General features: G+C 34.1%; 1 protein-coding gene across 2 annotated transcripts; it reads right to left on the bottom strand.

The window, feature by feature from the left end:
* Nucleotides 1-1,485: 1,485 nt before the first annotated feature.
* Nucleotides 1,486-26,012, bottom strand: CHMP2B (Charged multivesicular body protein 2b). 2 transcript variants are annotated; one of them, XM_074184805.1, is made up of 5 exons: nucleotides 25,852-26,012; nucleotides 13,279-13,370; nucleotides 10,235-10,532; nucleotides 8,098-8,204; nucleotides 1,486-1,716 (listed from the first exon to the last, which is right to left on the bottom strand). In XM_074184805.1, exons 1-5 carry the CDS (start codon nucleotides 25,883-25,885, stop codon nucleotides 1,609-1,611), a joined length of 639 nt encoding a protein of 212 aa, XP_074040906.1. In that variant the 5' UTR covers nucleotides 25,886-26,012; the 3' UTR covers nucleotides 1,486-1,608. The 2 variants fall into 2 exon arrangements, with proteins under 2 accessions (XP_074040906.1, XP_074040905.1); XM_074184804.1 differs by lacking the exon at nucleotides 25,852-26,012 and adding an exon at nucleotides 13,528-13,588.

The following is a 26,012-nucleotide window of genomic DNA, read 5'->3' as shown; positions in this document are numbered from 1 at the left end:
TTCAATGCTGTGTTCACAGAAAATTTGAGAATAACGTCACAAATATTGGAAAACCTGAAAACCCCTATTCATTTGTATTTTCTTCCTTTGTTCTAGGGTTTGTAATTACACTGAACAAAGGATTTCAAAATGAAACACACAAAGTGACCGACTGACAGAGTTATATAGAACTTTCTTGCACAATTTTATAAAAAAAAAATACTAGGTAAATGTTGAAAATCCACATGGTTTTATCAAAATTGAAGCTATGTATTTTAGAGCAAAGGTGGAACAAAATATATAGAAGTCCTTAAGACAGAATTGAACTAGTGAAATTTAGAACCAATGCTCTGAACTTTCACATAGAATTATTCAAAAAAATCAATAAAAACGAATTGAATGATCTTCTGTTGCTATATATTGGAAAAATCCCCAAATAGATTATATACAGTGAACATCTTTCCATAACATTTCTTTCTCAATTATTTCCTCATGTGGATGTTTAAAATTTTAATTCTGAGTATCCTTTGGTAAGTTCAGTAGCAGAGCTTTGAACAATTTTGGAGTTGTGTGATGTTTCTCAATTTGTTTCCTCATTTTTCGGCAGCAGCTAAAGAATATTTTCCCAACTGACACTGATCAAGTCCATACTTGGTGTAGAGTACGTTTAAATTTTAATTTTTTTGTTAATTATGACATTTATTTTTTATGAATACAGTATTGATGACTTGTATAATTTACTTTGACTACCAACCTCCCCTAATGATCTCCATCATTATATCAAAGTTTATTTTACCGCCAAATTTTTGTCAAGCTGTCATTTGTCTGAAGTTAAATACTCAAGGCTACTACAGACATCTGAAATACTGCTGTATTAGTTGCACATTTCGTTTTATAAATGCTTAATATCTATTTAATTTTTTTAGTCAAATAAATTAATTTTCAATGTTTCCATCCTGACTAAATGTTTGTGTCTGAAAAAAAAGATGCCAAACTCTGCATATTCCATGTGAAAAGGAATTTCAATTTTATGAATCAGCTAAAAATAATAATAACCGTTCACCAAATTCAATGACTTTTCTAAGGTAGTTTGTGCCTTTTCACAAGATTAACATTAACAGACCCAAGTTTTAGGTCAGCAGGACCCTGTCAATTGTCATATGTCACCTGCCACTTTTATTATAAATCTATTCCATATTTTCCAATTTCTTTCCCACTTTTTGTCTCCAATCCACTACGATTCTTCCGCAGCAACACTGTGTATATCTTGAAAACAATGAAGAATAATGATACTAAAAATAATGGTTTTTAGGTATAAACTCATTCTCATTTCAAACACACTCGAGTTTTTTTTAATTTTTGCAGAAAAAAAATTTCGTTTGTTATGCCTTGCGGTACATTTCAGATGGCCCATCCTGTGGATAAGTATCTCTGAATTTAATATCTTGATGAGCTTTGTTTCTTTTTGGAAAAAACCATTTCTTTAAATAATTATTTAAATAAAACTGTAGTTATCTGAATGTTAATTAACAAAGGTTATATATAATAACAAATTAGATATATCTTGATTATAATAATATCTCAATCCAATAGTGCTTCCTCATACCATCAATCTTGAATCAACCTCGCTCAACTTCTCAGCTTTGCTAATTGAGCCTCAATATCATCGTCGCTCATTCCCTTTGTTTTAGAATGTTCTCCTACCCTACTAGATTCAGGCATAGGTGCACCAGCAATCTGCAAAAACAAAAAAAATGATACCAATATGAAAAAATAAGAGATAACTATGAAGTGTAATGAACTATAGATAATTTACCAGCAGAAATTTTCAACATATACAGAGTATCTCATAAACGATTCCGAAAATTTCTAAATTTCATTTTTTGCTGTATCTTCTTCATCTGCAAATACAGATCTGTATTCCTGCACTAATCTTTTTATCCCTTCCACAGGATGTTCTAAATTAGATTTCTGACTCACCAGTATAAAGCAAACGAGAACTGAGAAAGTAATCAGAAAAAAAAATAATCACAAAACTGTAATAACAAATTATCAACACTTATTTATAAAAGATGTTCAAATTGTAAACCTTCTGCTTCGATGCATTTTGCACTAAGCCAACCTAATTTCAATATGGAAAGTTGAATAAACCTGTCAGGAATTGACCTAATTTATCTAATTGAATTGTACCTAAATTGGTTTATATCATATGATTTCTTTTGTTATAAACGATTTTTGGGGTAATCTCATAGAAAATAATCCAGAGTGTTCAGGTCTGGATTTCTAGCAGGCCATTACAGGTACCCGTTTTCCAATTCGCCGTATGTATCGCCGTCTAATGACGATACATATATCGAATCAATACAGAATAACAGTGTAGCCTTTTCATTTTACTTAACTCCGGTAACAGAACTAGAGATAATTACCCTGATTGACAGATTAAGCACATCAAAGTCAAGAGATATATATGGGCTAAATAGCGACTCACTGAAATTTGCAAAAGACGAATTGATCAGCCCCATAACGTTTTTCATCAATACCTGTTTTGCAGAAGGTGTTTTTCCAGAGATTCTTAAACTCTCCAAAGTTATACCGATTTTTGAAAAGGGTAACAAAAATAATATCAGTAATTACCGACCCATCTCCCTAGTTCCTATTCTATCAAAATTGCTTGAATTGGCTTATAAAATCAGACTGATCAACTATTTAGAGAGAAAAAATGTACTGAACCCTAAACAACATGGATTTCGTGAGGGAAAGTCTACTATAACTGCACTTGTAGATATGATTATTCACATCACAGATGAATTTGAGAAAGGAAATGTGACACTAGCATCTTTTTTGGACCTTTCCAAAGCTTTTGATTGTGTGTCACATGAAATTCTTTTAATGAAATTGAAAAGTTATGGTGTCAGAGGAAATGCTTTTTCATTCATTCAGAGTTACCTTACAGGAAGATATCAGTGTATCTCCTCAAACGGAAAGGTATCATCCAAAAGGGAAATTACATGGGGGGTTCCCCAGGGTTCAATCTTAGGTCCCATACTATTTATTATTTATGTTAATGATATAACTCATTTCTTATCGTCAAAACATGTTGAATATGCTGATGATACCACATTACTAGTTTCAATGAGAAACTATGATCAGAATATTGAATCATACACTCTCAAAAGTGCTCAGGAATATTTCACGAATGTAAGATTGTGTCTAAATAATGATAAAACAAAAACGTTACTTTTTACTCTGAATTACAACTTAACCCTGGAGAACAAGTTGCCGGTAAAATGCCTGGGACTAACATTAGATTGTAAGCTGACATGGGAGGCTCACATAACCAATCTGAGAAATAAATTAGCTACCTCCATCTATCTCTTAAGAAATATCAAAGATATTGTAAATGAAAGTGTTGTTCTCACAGCCTACCACGGTCTCTTTCACAGTACCATGTCCTACGGAATTCTCTTATGGGGTGGATCGGCACATGTTGATAAAATTCTCATAATGCAAAAAAGGGCAATAAGAGTAATAACAAATTCAAAACTTGATGAAAGTTGTCGTCCACTATTCAAAAAACTAGGTATATTGACTGTGACTTATCAATTCATTTATGAATGCTTACTTTTTGCCAAGAAAAACATTTCCAGTTATACTGTTCAAAATAAATATAATACCAGATATAAATCCGTTATAGTGCCGTATTTTCGCTTATCCAAGAATCTCAACTCTTTCAGATTTCTGTCTATTAAATATTACAATATGATACCAAACGAGTGGAAGGAACTAGTCCTAGTTGAATTTGCTAAAAGGGTAAAAAGTTTTCTTAAAGAAAATGTGTTTTATAAAAGTGAAGAGTTCATACACTTCTTTAATGGAACATGACTAAGTAACAGTAATGTATTATAACTAAGTTCTCCTACTATTTTACATAGGTTATTTTTGTATATATATATAACTTTATTTTACATTTTAAATAGCTTAAAATTTGTTTCTGCAAGTACAAAATTTTCCTTTTATTATTTTTTTGACGACTGTATACAATTTTTTTAATTGTCACACAAGAGAATAAACTCTACTCTATTCTACTTCACTTATTTGAGAACATTTCATTTGAATTAGCTGTGACCAATCGACCAAAATGGCGAGGGAGGCCATCTTATTGTCATCATAACTGCCTTATGATATTGAGAAGCTCATCTTCAAATTGATCTGATATGTTGTTCAATACTAGAGCTATATATCTTTCATAAGTTAAACTATCCTCGTATATTAGAGGGCCAATGATTCTGTTGGGCTACATTCCTACCCACACAATAAAAGAAGTTTGACCGTGTGGTCTGACTTCTGCATATTGCTTTTAGATTTTGTTCCAGGCATAGTGCTCATTGTGCCTATTGAAGATACCAACAATAAAAAACTACATTCATCGTTCCATATTACTTCAAGTGAAAACTGATCATTTTCATTAATTTTATTAGAAAACTAGTGACAAAATTCCAGTCGATGGCAAAATTAATTGTCAATATTTTACTTACATAATTTCACTAAAAATTATAGAGTTCCGATTTGAACCATAATGAATTCGTAACATATCATGCTTTTCTAAATTTGGAAATGGCATTTTTTTATAGAATTTGGAAATGAAAATCACAACAGCTGATTGACATTTCAATTGAACAATGACATTTTCAATTCGGTCCATAGTCGCCTTTTATTTTAGATCAGTAACCTGGGCAATGTCGCTTTTGCATGGCCTACTGTTTGAAAAAAATTTTAAAAAATGTTATTTATGACCAAAAACGATTTTCAAATATGGGATTGTGATATATCATTGAATTCGTTCTGGAATGCTCTGTCGAATACAAGGTATTTCATTATATTGGTACATATAGCAATCAACATCTTTTCAAAGAGATTTTTGCGAGAGCAATATTTTAACTTTGGTTAATACCTTGATGAATGAACCCTGGACCGAGATGTATGAGGTACATGATTTTAACAATAAATTTGATAAATTCTACAATACATTTTTGTATCACTTCAATAATGCATTTCCATATAAAAAGAAAAGACTCATAAATAAGAAACGACATTCTTGGTATAATAATGAAATAAAACAAATGCACATCACTTTATGTGAGATGCAAAAAAATTATAAGTGTACGGGAAATGCAATAATAAAAAACAGGTATGAAACTCTCAAAAAATTGTATAATAAAAAAATTAAACAAACCAAAAGAACATATAATGATAATAGGCTTATTAATGCCAGCAATCTTTCAAAGGAATCTTGGAAAATCATTGGAGAGATGAGATGTAAAAACAAAAAGATAAGTTTACCTAACGATATAATTCTTGCAGATGGAAATACAGTAGCTGGTAGTGAGTCTGTGGCTAATGCCTTCAGTAATCACTTCACAAATTTCCACTGCCCTACACCGAACCATAATAATATTAAATTTTCTGCGTACGCAACAAAAACATTTTTTCTGTATCCAACAACACCTGAGGAAATTATTTCTGTAATTCAAAAAACATCCTCAAAACCCGCAGCAGGTATTGATGAAATCAGAGGTGACATTCTTCATGCTGTAGCCAACATCATATGCATCCCACTCTCTTATCTTATAAATGAATCTTTTTTGAAGGGTGAATATCCAAACAGCCTGAAAATATCAAAGTCCATCCCAGTGTTTAAAAATAAAGGTGCGAGAAATGAAATCGTAAACTATAGAAATATTAACCTACAGAGCCAAGTAGCAAAAATATTTGAAATGTGTTATAACAGAAGAGCAGTTGATTTCTTAGAATCATTTAATCTCATTTCATCTCATCAACACGGTTTCCGGAATAAGAAATCTACATTATCAGCACTTAGTGAATTGACCACTTTCATTTATAATTCATTGAATAGTAAATTACAACCGGTAACTATATTTTTTGATCTCACAAGAGCCTTTGACACCATCAATCATGCTCTTCTTATCGAGAAACTTCATCGAATAGGAATTCGTGGTATTACTAATAAGTGGATTGAATCATATCTTAGTGATAGGAAACAAGATTGTTACAGTTGCGAATTTCCAAATCTGACGTAACGTATGTCAGTGTTGGAGTACCTCAAGGTTCCATCTTAGGCCCATTATTGTTTATTATATTTGTGAATGACATAAAGGAAGTATGTTTAACCTTAAATTCAATAGTGGCTGATGATACTACATTTGGCATTAGTGGGAAAAACAGAGAATTCATAGATGTCGCTAATGAAAGTGTGGCCGAATTTCACCAGTACTGCGTGAGCAACGGACTTACTGTAAATCCTCATAAAAGTGTTTTTAAGACTTTCTTACCGAAAAATATTTGTCACGATTATAGTAATCTGATAAGATTGAATGGACATTCCTTACATGAACTGAACTCAGTGAAATTCTTAGGAATAACAATGGATAGCAAGTTGACATGGGAGATACATATTAATAACATAGTAGGTAGGCTGAGCTCGGCATGTTTCTTAATTAGACAACTAAAGAATACGGTTTCGATCAGTGTCTTAAAATTGGCATATTTTGGGCTGGTTCAGTCAATATTATCTTATGGCATAATATTCTGGGGATCATCGGCACACTTAAATAATGCTTTCATTCTTCAAAAAAGGGTGATACGTTGCATGAAAGGAATACATCCCAGAGAATCGTGTAGGCCTTATTTTATTGAATTAGGCATCATGACACTACCATCTCTTTATATATATTTGTTAGTATTAGATATGGCAAATAAAAAATTGGTAAGAAATAATGAAATACATGGTTATAATACTAGGAATAGCAATCATCTTCATCAATCGTTCTCTAGACTGACAGTGGGTCAAAATTCTAATCATTATCAACAGATAAGATTCTATAATAAAGTTATAGACATTTTTGGTCATATAAGAAAGTTCAAAAAAATAAAATCTTTATTATCAGACTATTTGTTAAATATGGCATTTTACTCCACAGAAGAATTCTCAAATATGTAGAATTTATATGTTTAGTATGTATAATATTTGTATAGATGTATGTACTGGGCCTATGTTTAATTATTTAAAGTGTGTATGCACATATATTATGTTCATAATTTTAATCTAATCCTATTTTCTGACAAGTCCAACAGACTCTATACATTGTTTTTCTTTTTTTTTCTTGCAATTGTATTGGAGTTTACAGTGATGAATAAATTGATTTTGATTTGATTTGATAAAAAACTAAGCTGATGATGGTTTCTGAAGAATAAAACGTCTGATTCAAAATCTGAGCACTACATATAGTAAAACGAAAAAATTGCTGTGAGAAATGTTATCTGATTTCCTTTTCAATGTCAAAGATGAGGTGGACAAGATGCTTAAGTGTCCCGAGTGTAATAGTGTTTATGTGGAACAATGTGGTCGAAATTTCCAAAAACGGTATGCTGAACATGAAAGATCCTTTGTACTAGGAAAAAGTGATTCGACGTTTTCAAACCATTCCTTGGCATGCAACCACAAGTTTCCGAATCTAAACGATACGGAAATTTTGCTCTATGCAAGGAAGGGTTACAAACTCAATTATTTAGAATCATTGGAAATTCACAAGCATAAACATTGCGGGTGCAACCTGGTAAATGATCAATAGTTTACCCACCGGTTTTCAAATTGGCACATCCACATTATAAACTGTAAATTCAGGTACTCAATCAAGCCAAGTACCTCTAGTAGTACCTAGAGGGGTGGTATTTAAGGGCTAACGTAATGAACCATTGTTAGGTTAATGTATAAGTTTAAAATGTCCTTATAGGACGAAACTGCAGTAACATTAGTTACAAATAAAAGTGGTAAAAAACATAGAAAGTTTCAATTCTGTTTCCTTCATTGTGATTTCCTACCACGTAGTAACGGCCACATCCATCAATTTATTGTTTTTGTTTCTTGATAGCGATTCAAATGGAAATATTGGGAATTTTAAAGATTTTTAAGAGAACCAAATTAAGCAACTTTGCCCTAAGTTAACTGACCGTGTATCTCTTACGGTTTCCGAGATTCGAATGGTCACCTTCGAATTTGGGACACGAACATAAAATATCAATATATGAACAAATACTCACTGCACCACTCATTTCAATACCGATTTCGTCCAACACTTTTGTGATGATGTGATCACTTTCTTCCTCATCCCCTGATTCGGTTAGCATATCATCTAATGTATCATTTACTGAAACAAAAAAAAGTGTCACATATATCAACTTAGAATCAAGTACATGCGAGAGATTGGGTATTCTGAATATCATATGTTGTTTTGGGAAAGGGATGAAAAAAAATCGTAGATAATCAATTTAGGTAGTCAGTCGGTTCGACGTTGGTGCTTTATTCACTCGCTCAATTGACCGTCGTGTTGGTCGGTGGTTCAAGCCCCAGGTTGAACGATAGATTTTCATTTGCTATCGTCCAACCCGTGTTAGGAGTCACACGTTAAAAGGTAAGACCTCGTTAGTCCTTAGCACGCACAAGTTTCGACTTCTGAGGGTTGTCGTTCGTAGGGGTGCGACAGCTGGTTAACGGAGAAACATATTTTTAAACAACAATTTTGACTTCACTGAATACATATTACAATTTGACCTGATATTCATTTCCATCTTTTGACAAAATTGAAATGAACTTACCAAACAATACTTTATACATGTTAAAAAAATTTGAGAAGGTACAGACAACATGCGTACAAGACCAAACAAAATTAAGACGCTCATTAATAATAAATATTTCATCCAGGATAGACGACTGATTAGAATTCAACGTTTTTATTTTTCATATTATAGATGATAGAAAAAAATTAGAGCACAGAGGGTGGTGAAACCTTTTTGAAACAAAATATTTAAATAATTTAAAATACGCATAATTCAATCTTTCTGTCTCTTCTGGTATCAACACTTTTTCGTTTTAAAATGTGGATCTGCTCACTAAAGAGCCCTTTAACTTATTAAGGTTGAAAATCTAAAATATTAGACTCTTCAAATATAGTCAGTCGGCATTATTGAAGACTGGCTATAAATTAAATCATCTAAAAGATCAATTCGTTCGGGCCAGTCTCAACTCCCTACACTGTAGGTTAACTCTACTCCCCAGGCTAATACCACATTGGGTGTTGGATTATATCTGACAGGTGTCAGTGCAGAATTCTTCATTGAAGTTATTCCTGCATATGCTGTTGGCGATACAGCTCCTGGTCGATCGATAGCCGGGCGGTTCGACGTGGGTGCTTTGTTCACTCACTCGAATTGACTGCCGTGTTGGTTGGTGGTTGAATCCCTAGTCTGAACGATCGATTTTCACTTGCTATCGTCCAACCCGTGTTAGGAATCACACGTTAAAAGGTAAGACCTAGTTAATCCTTAGCTCGTACAAGCTTCGACTTCTCAGGGTTGTCGTTCGTAGGGTTGCCACAGCTGGTTAACGGAAAAACAGATTTTAAACAGATTTTTTTAAACATATGATGATCCATGAACCTTTGTGATATTTTCATTTTTTGTTGAGGATTACATTGGTTCTTTGCTCAAAGTAGATTCTTGCTTTGACTCAAGAGTTAAAATATTATTTGTAGCTTACTATCTTGGTTATTTTTCCTAGATACATTATTTATATTTTTTCGAATACTTGTTTCGGACATATTACCATTCTCTAGAAATGGTCACGTTTTTGATGACCGTAGTAACGATATGATCATATCTTGACGTTTAATTCACAGCTATTCCCTGTACTTTGCTGTTAGCCACATAGGTACGTTGCTTCTGTTTTGGGAATTTCCAACCTGAAATCTTTGACGTCCTCGTTATTCACACCATCTTCAGAAAATTTACAATTTTCGGTGCCTTCCGTAAGTTTTTATACACTGCACTCTCACTGCACCTGGTACTTTGTTATATCAACATTTCCAATAAATCAGATTTTTTAAATGATCTAATTCACGAGCTAAAACCGCTTCATTTGCCATGTTGCCATGCTGTAACACTACTATATTACAAATAGTTTGGAGAGATGCCAATGCTCAAGTGCTCAAATATTCTTAGGATCAAGATGAACGACAAGAAATCTTTCAAATTAGAGAAATATTATGCAGTTATCACCAATAATTTCGAATAAGCAAAATAAAAAATGACTTTTGTATTTATGTTTTTTGAAAAAAAATTAATGGGTTATCGTCGAACCTGCCAACACAAATAGTTCTTGATAATATAAAAATGCACTTACTCATCTCATCTGTCATTTCCATTTTCATATTTTCCCTAGAAAAGGCATTGACTGTGGCAGCTATATCTTCAGGTTTCATAATCTTGTTCATATCTGACATTGTCCTACCAGCTGTTCCCATAGCTTCTGCGAGTTTAACGTTCGCTCCCATAGCTTTATTTTGAAATGCAATTCCCTGTACTTTGCTGTTAGCTACATAGGTACGTTGCTTCTGTTTGCGCATCTGAACTAACTGTTTGGCTAATAACTTACATCCTTCCCTATTTCCCTCTTTTGCCAATTTTTTTATTTCTAGTTCCTTGAAATAGAAAAACAATAGTTGAGCAGTATTTTACACACAGTGCATTTCTTTAATGTCCCCTCCCCTTTTATTTTTTGAACGTATCAACTCAAAAAAATTAAATTTGGGATAATGAAATTAATGCATGAATACTTTATTTTGAAGTGAAATTGACAAATGAAACTTTTAAGATGGCGACTGGGCGCCATCTGGGAAAAAATTAAATGGAAAGGGGGGTTTTGTGACACATCATTTTGAAGCTCCTGACGAATACCTGACGATTCCAGGACATCGGTTATGGAGGCACATCTTCACCGGCAGCAGGAGGTTACATATCTCAATGAGGATCTAAAAGTGGTTTCGAATTAGGGTGAAAGCAACCAGGTTCAATTCAATGCCACAAAAACCCAGGCATCAGTTTTCTCCAAAAAGATAAATGTCTCCGAACCGGATATAATAATGTCAGGTCAGACAATTCTGCTTTCTGCTTCGATAAGTTTGTTGGGGGTTAAAATGGGCACCAATATGTCTTGGTACGGTCATGCCGTTGTTGCAAAGGTTGCTTCCCAAAAGCTTGGAGCACTGTTCTGAACCAGAAAACTATACACACCTCAGCAACTTTTGATGCTGTATAAAGATCAGTTCAGACCTTCTTTGGAGTATTGTTCTCATGTATGGAGCTCCGCCCATACAAATTTTCTCGATCAAATCAAATTAAATCAAAATATACTTTATTGTATTCTAAAAATGTATAGATAAAATACCACCACGTATAAAATGATAGTACAATAGTAGTAAAAATATTAGTAATATATTATTAAAAGGATTCACTAAAATACTCTTCCAAACTATAATAGGGTCTATCCACAAATAGGTTCTTCACCGCCTTTTTGAAATGAACGTTGCTTAAATTTGCAGAACTCATTTCTAATGGTAAATGATTGAACAATTTACCACCATTGTAGTGTATGGAATCCTTGATTAAATTCGAAGTTGGGATGGGAAGTCTAAAGGTATAATTGCTATTTCTAGTAGCATAAGGAGTAGAAGCAAAGTTGAACTTCGATTTAGTTTATAAATAAGGCAAACCGTCTCTGAGATAAAAAGTGCGATGACTGGTAACATTTTATTGGCAGTGAACAAATTCCTGCACGATTCTCTGGGTTTAACTTTACAGAGACATCTTAGTGCCCTCTTCTGTAATATCAATACAGAAGAGAGGAGGGATGAGTTGCATGCTCCCCAAAAAGGTATTCCATAACGTAGTCAAGATTCAACAAGTGCATGGTAAACGGTCTTTGCGACATGGAAACCCAACTCATTTGAAACCACTCTAACTACATAACATCCTGAGGAGATCTTACTCTTCAGTTGTTTAAGGTGCTAATCAAATTTCAGCCTATTATTTATCAATGAATGCACCGAGAAACTTTGTGTTTAATTTATTTGGTAATACGTCAGCGTCTATTGAAATGTCATCAAACGAACATTTGAATGATATTATATTCGTTTTGGATGCATTTAGAGAGAGTAAATTTGCATCGCACCAGCTCTTCACCTTCTTCAAGTCGGATGATATTATTTTAATTAGCTCCATTGAGTTTTTTCTTTCCACAATATTGTAGTATCATCCGCGAATAGAGTGAAACTACCAGATATGTTAATCATAGATATGTCATTCATATATAACAGAAACAGAATAGGGCCTAACACAGAACCCTGTGGTACACCAGATTCAATGGCCCTGTTCTCCGAGAGTTCCGTTGTCCTCACCATTTGACTCCGACCTGAAAGGTACGATTCGAACCATGTGTTCGTTACACCTCTACATCCATATTTATGAAGTTTTTTTAATAAAATTTTATGATTAACGCAATCAAACGCCTTTGAAATATCGCAAAAAATTGCGGCGGCTACTTCACCAGCATTCAATTCAGAGTAAATTTCATATAAAAAAGAGAAGATAGCATCATTTGTATCTTTTTTTTCTTGAAACCCAAACTGGTTTTTGCTTATAATACAGTGCAGTTTTAAGAATTCATCTAAACGTACTTTGACTAATTTCTCAATAATTTTTGCTAAAGTCGGTATTAAGGAAATAGGACGCAGATTGGAGGGATTATCTAAAATAACACCTTTATGTAGTGGAATGACAACTGAAGTGTTCAGGGAAGAAGGAAATGAGCCAGTTCTGAATGAGGTATTAATAAGGGCGACCAAAGTTTCTAGAGCATTGAGTGGTAAATTCAAGAGATATAATATCTTTCTTTGTCAGAGACAACGTGACCAACCTATAGAAAAGAAAATGTACATCATCAAATACATCAAATTCTAAACCTTTACCGGTGTTTCTTATAATTAGAATATCCAAAAATAGTAACTCATCGTTATTTTCAATTCCATATGTGAACTTTATATTTGGGGTTCTGTTATTGAAACAAGTCACAAAATCCTCCAAGAGTAAGGTAGAGGATTTTGTGACTGTGAAATAACTCATGATACTCAATCCGAAATTCGAACGACTAATTGAATACACAGAATATTTGTATACCGTAGAAGTACTTTACATTATCACAAGTTCATACTGGTAATCAATAAGGAATTATAATCATCAAAATTTCCTGCAAAATCATTGACTTCAATGACACAAAACAGATGCCCCGAATTCAGTGAAAGAAATCAGCGATTATCTCTTGTGTTATTATTAATAATTTTTCCAGCTGAAATAAAATCCGTCATTATAAAAATGGTTTATATGCCTTACCAACTTTTGTTCCTCTCTTTCTAATTGCCTACGATCCCTTTCAATGTCCCTTCCCACTTTCCTCAATTGTCGATCAACCTCTCTCTGTTCCTCTGAAAATGAATCAAATCGTTACAAAAAATAAAATGTATCAAGTGTCAACTTATCTAGTTTATTATCATGGGTAAGGAATCTCTAAAAAGATGAACAAATTCAATGAATATTGTGCTAATATAAATGGTATCCGTTTTATAATGTAAAGAGATATACCACTTCTCGTGAGCTTGAAACAAAAGAGAAAAAATTTCCCAATCATTCCATCATTGTTATCAAGTTGTAACAAATATTTGAATTCATACAGATAGATTGGTTGTTTGGCGATGATCAGTTATCCTGGAACCTTTAGTGAAAGTTAAAGTTACTGCGACATCAAAATGTTGAGAACATTTGATATTTATGTTGTGTAATTTCTATATACCCGATAATCAACCTGTTTCTGTAAAAAATTATCATAATGATGTTGAATAACATTGATTTCATTGTTACTCATCTTCAAGTTCAATATTAGATTTGCCTTATTATGTATCCTATATCCAGAGGCGATGTAAGGCGTGAACCATGTGAATATATTTCTTTCTCTGATGAAATATATCATACTATTGAAAGAAATTGCAAATACGGACGTTTGTTTTATTCAAACTGGTCAAAAAAAATCGCTTAGAAAATTAAATTGACCAACTTATTCAAAAACTTGATGAATCTGTTACCAGAAGACGCAAAAAAAATTTGAAAAAGAATGGTCTAGGTCAAGATCAAGATTTAGATCAAAATCCAGGACTAAATCAAAATTCCAAGATTCGAACTCTAACGATGAACTATGTTATTACCACAGACGAGACGCTTCTAAAATTCTGCTGGAAAATGTATTCAACCTTGTACTTTCGTCAAAATATCTTCGGAAAACCTGTAGGCCAATCGTTAATGACGACTAGCGAAAATGACCCGAATGAAAGTCGTCTGATAATTTTCGATCCCGAATCCAAAATAAATAATTTAATTGACACAGGTGCTGAAAAAATCATTAATAGCAAAGTTAGATCACCACCTACCAGTCTTAAATAAAACACTATATGATGCTAATGGAACTAAAATAAAAACATATGGAGAAATACTACTGACATTAACGTTAGGATTGAAAATAAAATTCAACTGGAAGTTCATCATAGCAGATGTTGATAGAGCCATAATTGGGGCAGATTTTTTGAAGAATTTTGGATTACCAGTTAATTTATCAAATGGAAAGTTGGTTGATAGTGAAATATTACTTGTTGATAAATGTTTCAGTTATAAAGCAATAAACAATAATTGCCCTTACCGCAGACTTTCAATTGATTTTCCTAATTTGACGAGTAAATGTCTAAATAAATCGAAAGAAAAAACCACCCACACACTTTAAAGTTCGCAGACTTAATCCCCAAAAACTGGATGCTGCTAAGACAGAATTTAAATATTTGATGGAACAGGAAATAATTCGGCCTTCTAAAAGACCATGGGCCAGTCCTTTATACATGGGGCGATTACAGGTGATTGAATTCTCAAACTGTCCCAGATAGGTATCCCATACCAAATATCAAAGACTTCATCTTTCATTTGGAGGACAAACAGATTTCAAAAATTGACTTAGTCAAGACCTTTCACCAAATTCCGATGGCTCCAGAGGATATCGAGAAAACGACCATAATTACACCCTTTGGACTTTATGAATATCTCTTTATGCCGTTTGGGCTAAAAATGTAACGCAGACGTGTCAACGATATATCCATCAAATAACAAAAGATTTTTATTTTTGCTTCCCCTGTTTGGACGACTTCTTAATTGCTTCAGTGGATAAAAATGAGCCTACATCTGAAACTTTTGTTTGAAAGATTACACAATCATGGAATTACCATTAATGTGTATAACAGTTAATTTGGCAAGGAAGCTATAGAGTTTTTAGAATACTCAGTCACATAAGATGGAATAAAACCAACTGATAAAAAAATTCAAGGAATTATAGAATACAAAAAGCCGGAAGATATTAATGGACTGAGACGATTTCTTGGTATGGTCAATTTTTAACGAACATCTATACCACAATCGGCTGAAATTCAAGCACCCCTTAATGAATTTCTGAAAGGAAATCCAAAGAAAAATAAAAATCTCTGTTAGACCGTCTAACATGAAAGAGGCAATAACTAGCGCAGCTTTATTAGTTCACCCATCGATGACTAGTCCATTAGCTTTGATGGTTGATGCTTCAAATGAATCCATTGGAGCAGCAATTAATCAGTTCGAAGAAAATATTAGGCTAATTGCACACACACCGATTTTGGACGGCCGATTTTATACCGGTCATCCAAATTCCAATAGTGAACCACATGTGGCAACGGGACCTTGCACACACGTCGACCAGTTATCGTCGCTGGTAAAATACCGGTGAGCAGCCGTCCACTGCCACTGTATCGCCGGCAGTACCGGGAAGTAGTGGCGTACGTGACTAAATACACTCTTGCATACTCAACGATTTTTTACCGACCATTCCAGTCTTGACTGCTCGGTGAAATTGTCGTTACTATTTATTAACTTAGTTTTGGTAGTGCGTGCTAATTACGATTTCAATGGGTGACCGGTAAAAATCCAGTGAGTCTGCAAGCACCCGCTACCAATAAAATATCGGCCGATTTTATACTGGCCGTCCAAAATCGGTGTGAGTGCAATTAGCCTTAGGAACCTTTGGGATTCTTTTCTTAGAAACGCAAAAGGTCTGAGACCAAATACAGTACTTATGACCGGGAATTACTGGCTATTTATGAAGCTATTAAATAATTTTAATATATTTTAGAATGTCGGGAATTTGTCACTTTAACTGATCACAAACCAATCACTTTTGCCTTCGAAAAATAGCAAAACTTTGTCACCAAAACAAATTCGTTATTCAGGATATACGCCAGTTTTCAACAGATATTCGGTATATTTCTGAAAGTCAAAACATAGTGGAATATGGGAAAAATAACAAGCAAATGATGCCCAACTAAAAGATTTGCTAGAAGGAAATACTTCATTTGTGTTGAAGAAAATGGAAATTCCTGATACTAATTTCAACATAATTTGTGATATTTCAACCAATAATATCAGACCATATGTTTCTGAACCTTTCAGAAGAGAAATATTTGATAAAATTCACAATTTGTCACATCCAGGTATCAAAGCCTCGATGAGAATGTCGCTGAGACCGATGAAGAATAAATTTGTTTGGAAAAATATGAACAAACAAATTAAAAAATGGCTTCAGTATTGCATATCATGTCAGAAATCTAAAGTAACCAAACATGTTGTAACGAATTGAAGAATTAACTGTCTTAATCAAATTTATTTTTAACAATATTTCACTATCACAACTAATTTATATACAACACTTAGTAACTAACGCTTAATTTATCTTCACAATTAGATTCCTTTCCTTAAACGCACGATTCGCTTTCTAAGTACAGACTACGACCTTTTTATATCGTCAACGAACGTTCCGGATTTCTCTGCGGATTTCGGGACCCATCCACACCTTTCCCGCTAGTTCGCGATCAGACATGCGTTTGCTGACTGGGACATCGGTCAGGGCCGGCTTCAGATTCATTACAATATTGTGATACAGTTGCGATACCTGAAGCCAGATTTGAACATGTAAATATTGATTTAATTGGACCAATACCCTCATCTAATGGATTCTCTTACTGCCTCTCCTGTATTGAAAGATATTCAAGATAGGTTGAAGCTTTTCCAATTCGAGACATATCAGCAGAAACATTTGCCAAATCATTTTATGATGGTTGGATCACTCGGTTTGGTCTTCCTTCCAGAGTAACAACAGATCAAGGAAGACAATTTGAAAGTGCACTTTTCAAGGAGTTTTCAAAGATCATGGGTTTTCAACATATACATACTACACCTTACCATCCAAGTTCAAATGGAATGATCGAAAGGTTTCAAAGATCAATGAAATCTGCATTAAAATGCCACCCTACTGAAAAATGATACGAATATATCCCCACTGTGCTATATAGTTTCTCCAAAAGAGGATTTAAATGGTTTAAGTAGTGCTGAAATATTGTATGCTTCTACGCTACGTGTTCTCGGAGATTTTAACCAATGGAAAAAAAAGAAATTATCGCATATAGAATTTTTGAAAACTTTGAAAGAAACCATGAGAAACATAAAAATCAACGAACAGTCCAGTCATCACGGAGAGAAAAAAATGTTTGTACATGAATTGCGAAACACCTCTCACGTTTTTCTAAGAACAGATTGTGTTGAAAAACCATTGCAAACTTCTTATTCTGGTCCCTACAAGGTTTTAGAAAGAACCGAAAAATAGTTTACACTTTCAGTGAATGGAAAAAGAAAGAATATTTCGATTGATAGATTGAAGCCAGCTTTCATAGAATCATCAAATGAAAATTTTCCTGAAAATGCAAAATTTCCAAATACACTAAATGGAATTCTCAAGAGGAAATCAAAAAATCAAAATGAAAATCCTCAAAAATCTAATTATGTAATCCGCTTTGGAAGAAGAGTTCATTTCTGTGTTTAATTTTTTCAAGGGGGGTGTAATGGAGTATGCTAGGTGTTGCTCGGAGATGTTTTTGTTTAGATCAGAGGTTCTCAAACTTATTTTATCTACCGCCCACTGCATCTTAAGAATCACAATCGCAGTCATTGTTTTAATAATTAAATTATGTGTGACATGTGAAAATAATAGTTTCTGATGAGGGTAATATAAAACACCATTTTGTAATACCAGGAAAACTTGCAGTCATTATTCACTGTGGTTCTGGCGTTGAATTTGGTCATTATTACGCCTTGGTCAAAGACGAAACGGACTGGTTCAAGTTTGACGATAGTCATGTCACGAAGTGTTCTGGCGATGTATTTAATTTATTGAAGCCTCTGGAGACACCCTACATTTTGTTTTATGAGAGAGAGGACATTGGTAGATCAAGATCTTCAGATGATATGGTGCTGCAGGTTTTTCCGAGTTTTCCTGCAGCTGAAAAAGCAAATGCACCACTGGAATCAATGAAGTCGCCCCGGAGCGCCAATTAATTTTTATTGCTGTTTTTATTTTCATCGTTGTTTTATAATTTCACAAATGATGTTATTAAAACAAACATTTCAATTTGAATTTTGAAACTAATCTAATTTAAAGGATGAATTTGATGATTTTTATCAAGTTTGTTAATATCAGGCTCGAATTCACTCAAAAACAGCCGTAAGTCGCCGCGTTCAGTTATCTGCAACTGATTTCTCTTTTTAGTTAGCAACGTTGCCACAGCACTAAACCCAGGTTCACACAAATACGATGATGGGAATGCTATCAAAAATCGTTGAACGATGACCACCTTCCAGGGTACAATTGCGGGATTGGCTTTTGTAACCAAAATTCTTGGTATCCATTTTTGAATGTTATTTTTATTTCCTCGTTTGTTATCAGTTCTATGAGTTCTTCTTCCAGCTGGGGTGATCCTGGGGTGGTGACATTTGAAAAAGGATCCCACACACAGCCCGGTATTTCCAATTTTAAAATGTCCTGGAATCGTTCTGCGAAATCACTGTGGAGGTTCTCCAAATGTTGGCAGTGAACAAGCAAGTCGTCGTTGTTGAAGGATACTGCTGACAAATTAGGGAAATTGCGAAACTCATGTCTGCCGATATTCATCTTGTGTAAGAGCAATTTGGCTAGAAAAGCAGCAATGCCATTTTTTGTTTTAATCAAATTCAAGTCGTTACCTTGAAGTTGGAGATTGACATCATTCAATAATTTATACAGATCTGTCAAGTAAGCAATATCATTCTTTGAAGTGATGAAGTTGTCGTGCAATTCTTTGTCTTTGTTTTCCAAGAACTCTATTACAGAGTCAAATAGATTGTAAAATCGAGTCAACGACAGTTACCTCTTGATAACCAACGCACTTCTGTGTGAAATAGCAATCGGTTGAAATCTTTATCATCAGCAACACAAAGCTGATTAAATAATTTGTCATTCAAAGAACTGTTTCGGATTTTATTGACTGCTCTGATGATATATTGCAGTGATTGAGAGAGGCGCTCACTCAAATTTTCGCAACCAAATATTGCATATGAATGACGCAATGTACAGCGAGCACATCTGGAATTTTATTTTTTAAGTACGCTATGAAGCCTTTGTGACGTCCTGTCATAGCCGGAGCGCCATCCGTAGCAGCTAATATAATATTCTTTAGTAGAATTTCTTTCTCATCACAAAAGTTTTCCAGTGTATTATAAATGGTTTCTTCTTTTGTATCCGTCTTTAAATTTCTGGCAAATAGTAGTTCTAGATATATTTTCTCATTTTTAATAAACTACACGTATGACAACAACAATGCTTCATTGGTTGGTAAACCAATTTACAAGACTTCAGATGATTGCAAAACGACTCTTTAATGTTTTCAGCCATCTCATCAATTCGTCTTCGCAAGGAACTATTGCTCAAAGAAATTTTTCGAATATCTGCCGCTGGTTTATTGAGTACAATAGTTATTACTACTTTTATTGGCGGTAAAATTAAATCCTCTTCAATAGTGTGAGGTTTACCTGTTTGATCAATTAGCAAGGAGATATTGTAGGAAGCTCGGAGTCCGACGTCATCTTGCTTAGAAGCCGCTGAAAAAAGTTTTGACACAGTTGTCTGAGCTGAGTGTTTCTTTTGCAGTTCTTGAAAATAATTCACACTTTTGTCTTTTTTATCTGAATGCATTTTATTCAAATGATCTTGTAGCCTTGAGGGTTTCATCGCTTCATAGGATTTTCAATAAATCCATATTTTATATATTCCGTGCTATACTGCCGTTTCTTCTTTTTTGTCTTCAAAAATGCCGAAGTAAAGAATCGAGTATTAGAAACTTGCTAATGACACCACTCACAGTATTCACCACCTTACGTACAGCACTTTACCTAGCTAGTCGCTAACTAAATTCACTTGTTTTCATAATATCATCGAATGACATTACTGGCTGTTTTCATAATATTGTCGAATAACATTACTGGCTGGATGGCGCGCGCGCTTTTATATGAGGCAGCGGGCGGGCCTAGTACTTTCGATAATGGAGACTAGAAACTTCTCGCTTCGCATTGAAGCTTACCGCCATCTATTGTACAGTTAGACAACTATCGGACAGGAAATAGTTACTGTGTAGTCATGGCGTTACACGAGGAAACGCACATTAAGCGTAAAGGAGCGGTAAAGTTTGTGTTAAAAGCAAAAAAAAATTATCGCCCCCCTAAACCGCTTCAACGCCCCCCAATATTCTCTGTGCCCTTTACTGCCCCCCTATAGGCCTCCAGCGCCCACAAGGGGGCGTTATCGCCCACTTTGAGAAAGACTAGTTTAGATGATTTGTTTAGAAAAATTAAAAAAGGAATAAGAAAAAAACTTCAATCAAAAACGTCATTGAAAATAGTTTAGAAACTACACCTACTACACCCATGGGTGTATTATTTTTTTCAATTTAGTTATAAACAAAATTTCTTCATTAGTTAATAAATGAAGTTCAATAAAACTATCTTTTAATAAAACTGGATCCACTATACATTATATAAGATAGTGTCACTTCTACAAAAAATTTAAATTCAGGTAGGCATTGAATATCAATAGTTATGAATTAGCTACTTCGTTTTGCAGGAGTAATGGGGAGCATGCCGATGTTGCTTTATTCTTGAAATACAGTATACATTATAAAACGTTAAATTTGGAGAAATTCCGTCAGGAGTATCATTTTGGGTTCTGCAGAGTGCAGCTGCTAAATAGCAAAACGATTATTGTCATTTACAGATCATGTTCAGAAAATATTGAATCTCTTTTAATGCAATGATTTTCGCCAAAAAATAGAATAATGTTTGCTAGGTGATTTCAATATAAACTTTAAATCTACCTCTTAAACCCAGATTTTGAATGATTCAGTTATTTTGCCCTAAAAATAACTATTGATGAGTACACAAGAGTAACTTCCCGAAGTTTCAGCTTTATTGATAATATAATATATACAGGGTAACTGAATAAGTGTAAACACTTTATGTCACACTTTTTAAGCCACCCTGTAGACTCCAAAATGATTTCCTTTTACAGCATTAATCAATATACACATATTGGGGTGCCCCAACTTGTATGAGAGTTTAAAAAATTATAATAAAAGAAGTATGAGTTTTTTTTTGAGATTTCAATAAAATAATAGAATGAAAGGATTGGGTGCTTTATAATGTAACTAGCGAACCGCCTCTGCTCCGCACGGGTGCAATGCTAATAATAAATATACATATAAACGCGTGCGATCGCGTACTATAGGACGAAGCGCCGCTGACCTCCCGGCCAGTGCCGCAACCGCTATGCCCCTGCATCTTAAATCTGTAATATCTTCGAAAATATTTATTTAAATTACATGCTGTAAAGGACCATATTGATCTATATTAAATGCTCAATGTATTCAAGGTACTTAATTGGATGAGGATTAATGCTGCATTGCTTAAAATCGGTTCGTAAATAAGCCATTATTTCTCGAGGATAAATAGTTATTGTTGGTAATCCCTAAGAGATAGACATATATCATAGTGGCCTTTTTTGTAGACCTTTTGAAGGTGTACAATACTGTATTACATTTTTTAATCTATTTCTTCGGGTTCAGCCAGGGTTTGCAATGTAAGCGCAAACAAATGTGTTATACATATTGCAAAAAAAACAAACAAAATCAATTCACTATATAATATATGTTGTCTAAATTTTATCTCAAAATTTGATGAATTTGTTTCTGTAAAAATAATATTAATATTGTCCCAATTACCATTCTACTACGATCACCAGTAACTCAAATCTGGTTTGAGTTTTCTTTGAAAAATATAATAAACTTTCTACTACCTCCCTGCCTCCCTGAAAAAAGGATAATCCTATAATGCGTTTGAACTTTTTTGTTCGAGGCAAACTCTATATCGTCAGGAATATGCATATCTCCGACATTTTCTTCTGAGGAATCTGCAAGGCTAAAGAATATTTGCGCTCTCCTCAGATATTTACCATATATTGAGAATCCTATTTGACTTCAGGCAGAGCAAAACTAGCTCTTTGTTACGATTCTGGGAATATGTCGAATTCATTCAAAAAAGACAATTCAAGTATTCTTTTTGCACTTAGATTTAGAGGAGTGAAAAAATACTCCATCTCTAGCACATTCGGTGAAAAATATTTTCAGACCTTTTGTTGTTTCTGCAGGAACAAAAATCGAAGCGATTTACTACCTTAGAAATCCCACTCAAACGTTGTTTATTATTGACAAATAGTTTCTCTGTGAAAAAGAAAAAAAAAGGTGTCTAACTTGTGCGAGATAGTCGAAAGTACGATGTAAATACAATTTGTGGGTTTTGTGTGAGCTGGTCGATACAAGGTTAATGAACATTTGGCCTTCCTCGAGATTCATCATTGATTTGGTATCTTGTTTGTGTATCTTTAGCATATCCAGCATATCTAGCTTTTAATTGCCTCTGCAAACTACAAAAATCGGTTTACACAAGTGACAATCAATGTTTTTCCTTTGAGGAATATATACCTACAAAGATTGAGTAGAATATTACTCTGTGTCTAAAAAATAAAAATGAGTTTCTCAGCCTTCTATAAGAAATATTTCAGAACGAGAACAAAATAAGAGTTGATCAAAAAATAGGTTATGAATGACATTTCTGAACCTTGTCGACAGTAGTGCGTCAATGGTGGTTCTGGTCCACTAAGCTTCAACGAATCCTTCAGAATCATCTCAAAGTCGAAAAGTGTTGCTGGTTATGACTTTGTCAAATATTGAAGTGTTATTGTGAAGGTAAGTCACTAGAAAACGATTGCATAACGGAATAACCAACAAGAAAAATCCACTCAACCTTGGGTACAGAGATATTCATGTACCATGAGCACAGAGAATATGTATACACACGAGTCGAATGAAACCGCTTTCAACAGCTCCCCACTACGAAGCATACGTGTCTCGAATCTAGTACACCAAACAGCCTGCTATCAAAGTGTCTAAAGCAGCACTGCAATACATCCTTGCACCGCTGTGTCCTCGGTCAGACTGAACACTTCACGGCAACCGTCTACTCACCACACTTCCTCACCACAACCCCACCACTCCGACGACGGTATAATCTCAAGTTCAAACTCCATGTTCAAGGCCATAACTCAGGACGGTGTGACATCATCGAATGCCAATTCAAGATCACATAGCTCATGGTCATGTGACGCCATTCATGGATATGTTGCATCATTTCACGATGGCAGAGTCCAATCTCAAGGACAAATTTCATGTTCAGTCAACCTCCACGTTCAAGATCATATTGCATGCACATAACTCAAGGTCGTGTAACGTCCTCCAATGTCAAACCTCAATGTCACGTCCTCCAATGTCAAACCTCAATGTCACGTGCCGTGTAGGATTGAACCTCAGAGTCAAACTTTACGTTCAAGGTCATGTGTTATGCATGTATTTCGATATCGTGAAACGTCCTTCAAAGTCAAACCGCAAAGTCACTTACCGAAGACATGCTGGAATCTCAAGGTCATATGACCTTGCGCATAGCTCAAGGCCATATGATGTCAGTGAAGGTCAAAAGTAGGGGGGAGGGAAGATGCAGAACTGGCACAAGCCCCCTACTATGTTTCCATTAATTTTTAAATAGAATTTGCTTATTCTGTGAAATTTTTGAAATCGTGTTAAAAAATCAAATTGAGAAATATTTTCAAATAAGCACTTTTCCGAATCACAATCAATTTGGTTTTACCAAGGGTTATGAAGGTAATGAGTATTGTGAGTGAGATAGTCGAGGGTTTTGAAATGGGTAACCACACTGTTATTACAAAAGCTCGACTACCAACGAGTCTCTTACGGAGATGGTAACTCTGAATATATGCAGGTCGCCCATGGGGTACTCCAAGGTTTTGATCTTGGGCTCTGTTTTTAATCAACAAACTAATAAATATGTGTCTTGTTTGCCGACGGCACAACTTTAATCAGGTCTGTGAAGTAATATCATGAACTTATCAAGAGTTATAATCTTTCAGAAAAACAAACCCAACCTAAACTTCAGTAAAACACAAAGAACTGTAATGTCTACACACAACTGTCACCACACCAGGACCTACGTACATTTATTATGCTGGATAGAAAAACTATGTAGAATATTTGCATCTTATAGATAGTATTTCAAAACTGTATTGCATGTAGTATAATGCCCTAGCCAATTCTGTGCATTTTCAATGTATAACAAGTGGTCCACAAATTTTTTAATTCCCTCAGGACTCGGAGCGATATTCATGACTACAGCACCAGAGGCTCTATGCAAATTCAAACAATCCAATTCAAACTATATGTATCTCAAAAAAAAATTATTGAATCTCGGAAAAAAAAATCTGTTTGGATAAATTTAAAAACAAAATTAAAAAATACCTTCTCTAACACTCTTTCTATTGCCCTGAAGAATATCAATATGCATTTTGAAGAAGTATCCTTAATGAATACACTAGATGCTCAATTTGGTGCACACTTAATTATATGTTTTTAATATATTAATATCTGACTTATTTGATGTGTATACTGTCATGCTGAATAAAGGTATTTATATCATAAGTGGATTCAATTGGATTCAATTCCATATTCATCATCGACTTCGAACTGGACCCCTGAATTCAATGTTTTAAATGATGTATCTACTTGGAAGATCACATTCAAATAAACTTGTTCAAAATCCGAAAGGGTAATTTACTATGTAGTATCATTTTTCCAGGGAAATTTCCATTGCACTGTGGTATTTGCATGATGCACTTAGAATTCTCTCGATAATCCTCTATCAGTAGACATAGTTATCAAATCAAATTTTAAGAAAAGTCATGATCTCCACTAATTTATATTGGTTGTCATGTTTGTTCTAAGATTTCCAAGAAATTTTCAGATTATGATATTTTCACTCGTTGAAGTCATTCAAAATCCAAAGTGACATGTTCAAACAGCAACAACACATCACTCATGTTCAAATTGCCAATTTGGTATCTCTGGAAAGTTTTAATTTACTCCTCAAATTTATCATCTATATGAATAATACTAATTCTGACAAGTAGGACTGAAACCTCCGGCATATGATGAATAGAACACAATTGCTCCCACATATGAGAACTGTGACAATTGATTTGTGAAAAGCACTTCAAGAAAAGTGATGCATTCTGGTATGTGAAGCAGTGTTTGTGTTATACTTCTATGATCCTTGTTGTGATTGTATCAAATCATATTTATTAATAAACATTACTAGTGATTTCATATGTGCAAACATATGAGTAATAATAGTAGATTATCAATCTCAAAATGAATCTGATGAGAATTTTTCAATCAGCTGGCATTTGAAAAACTATTTTGAGTTTCTAGTGTCGGGAGAAAAAATATTTCTCTTAATTAGGTAGAGGGTCCAAGATCGCAGAAATGTCAGTTACTCATATTATCATTAGAATCAGAAAAAACTTACCTTTAGGATCTGGCTTTGACCAAAAATTGAACATTCCTACTCTAGTCTTGTCCAAACTATATCTTTATTCGTTTTTAATTTTGTTCAAAATTCAAAACTACATCAAAATGGCACAGATGATTCATTGTTAGGCCACGTTCTTTTATCATTATACTTTTGGT

This window comes from Leptinotarsa decemlineata, unplaced genomic scaffold, assembly GCF_025532065.1.
Source record: "Leptinotarsa decemlineata unplaced genomic scaffold, Ldec_3_MD MMD2_tig00026358_RagTag_RagTag, whole genome shotgun sequence".
Classification (NCBI taxonomy): domain Eukaryota; kingdom Metazoa; phylum Arthropoda; class Insecta; order Coleoptera; family Chrysomelidae; genus Leptinotarsa; species Leptinotarsa decemlineata.
This window is presented reverse-complemented; position numbering and strand designations above follow the sequence as displayed.

Coding starts and splice junctions, on each gene's coding strand:
- CHMP2B (XM_074184804.1), bottom strand. CDS start 13,573: ATGATTGGGAAATTTTTTCTCTTTTGTTTCAAGCTCACGAGAAGTG. Junction 13,371..13,527: donor TTTCAAGCTCACGAGAAGTG/GTATATCTCTTT, acceptor ATTCATTTTCAG/AGGAACAGAGAGAGGTTGAT. Junction 1,717..8,097: donor GTATTGAAATGAGTGGTGCA/GTGAGTATTTGT, acceptor TTGTTTTTGCAG/ATTGCTGGTGCACCTATGCC.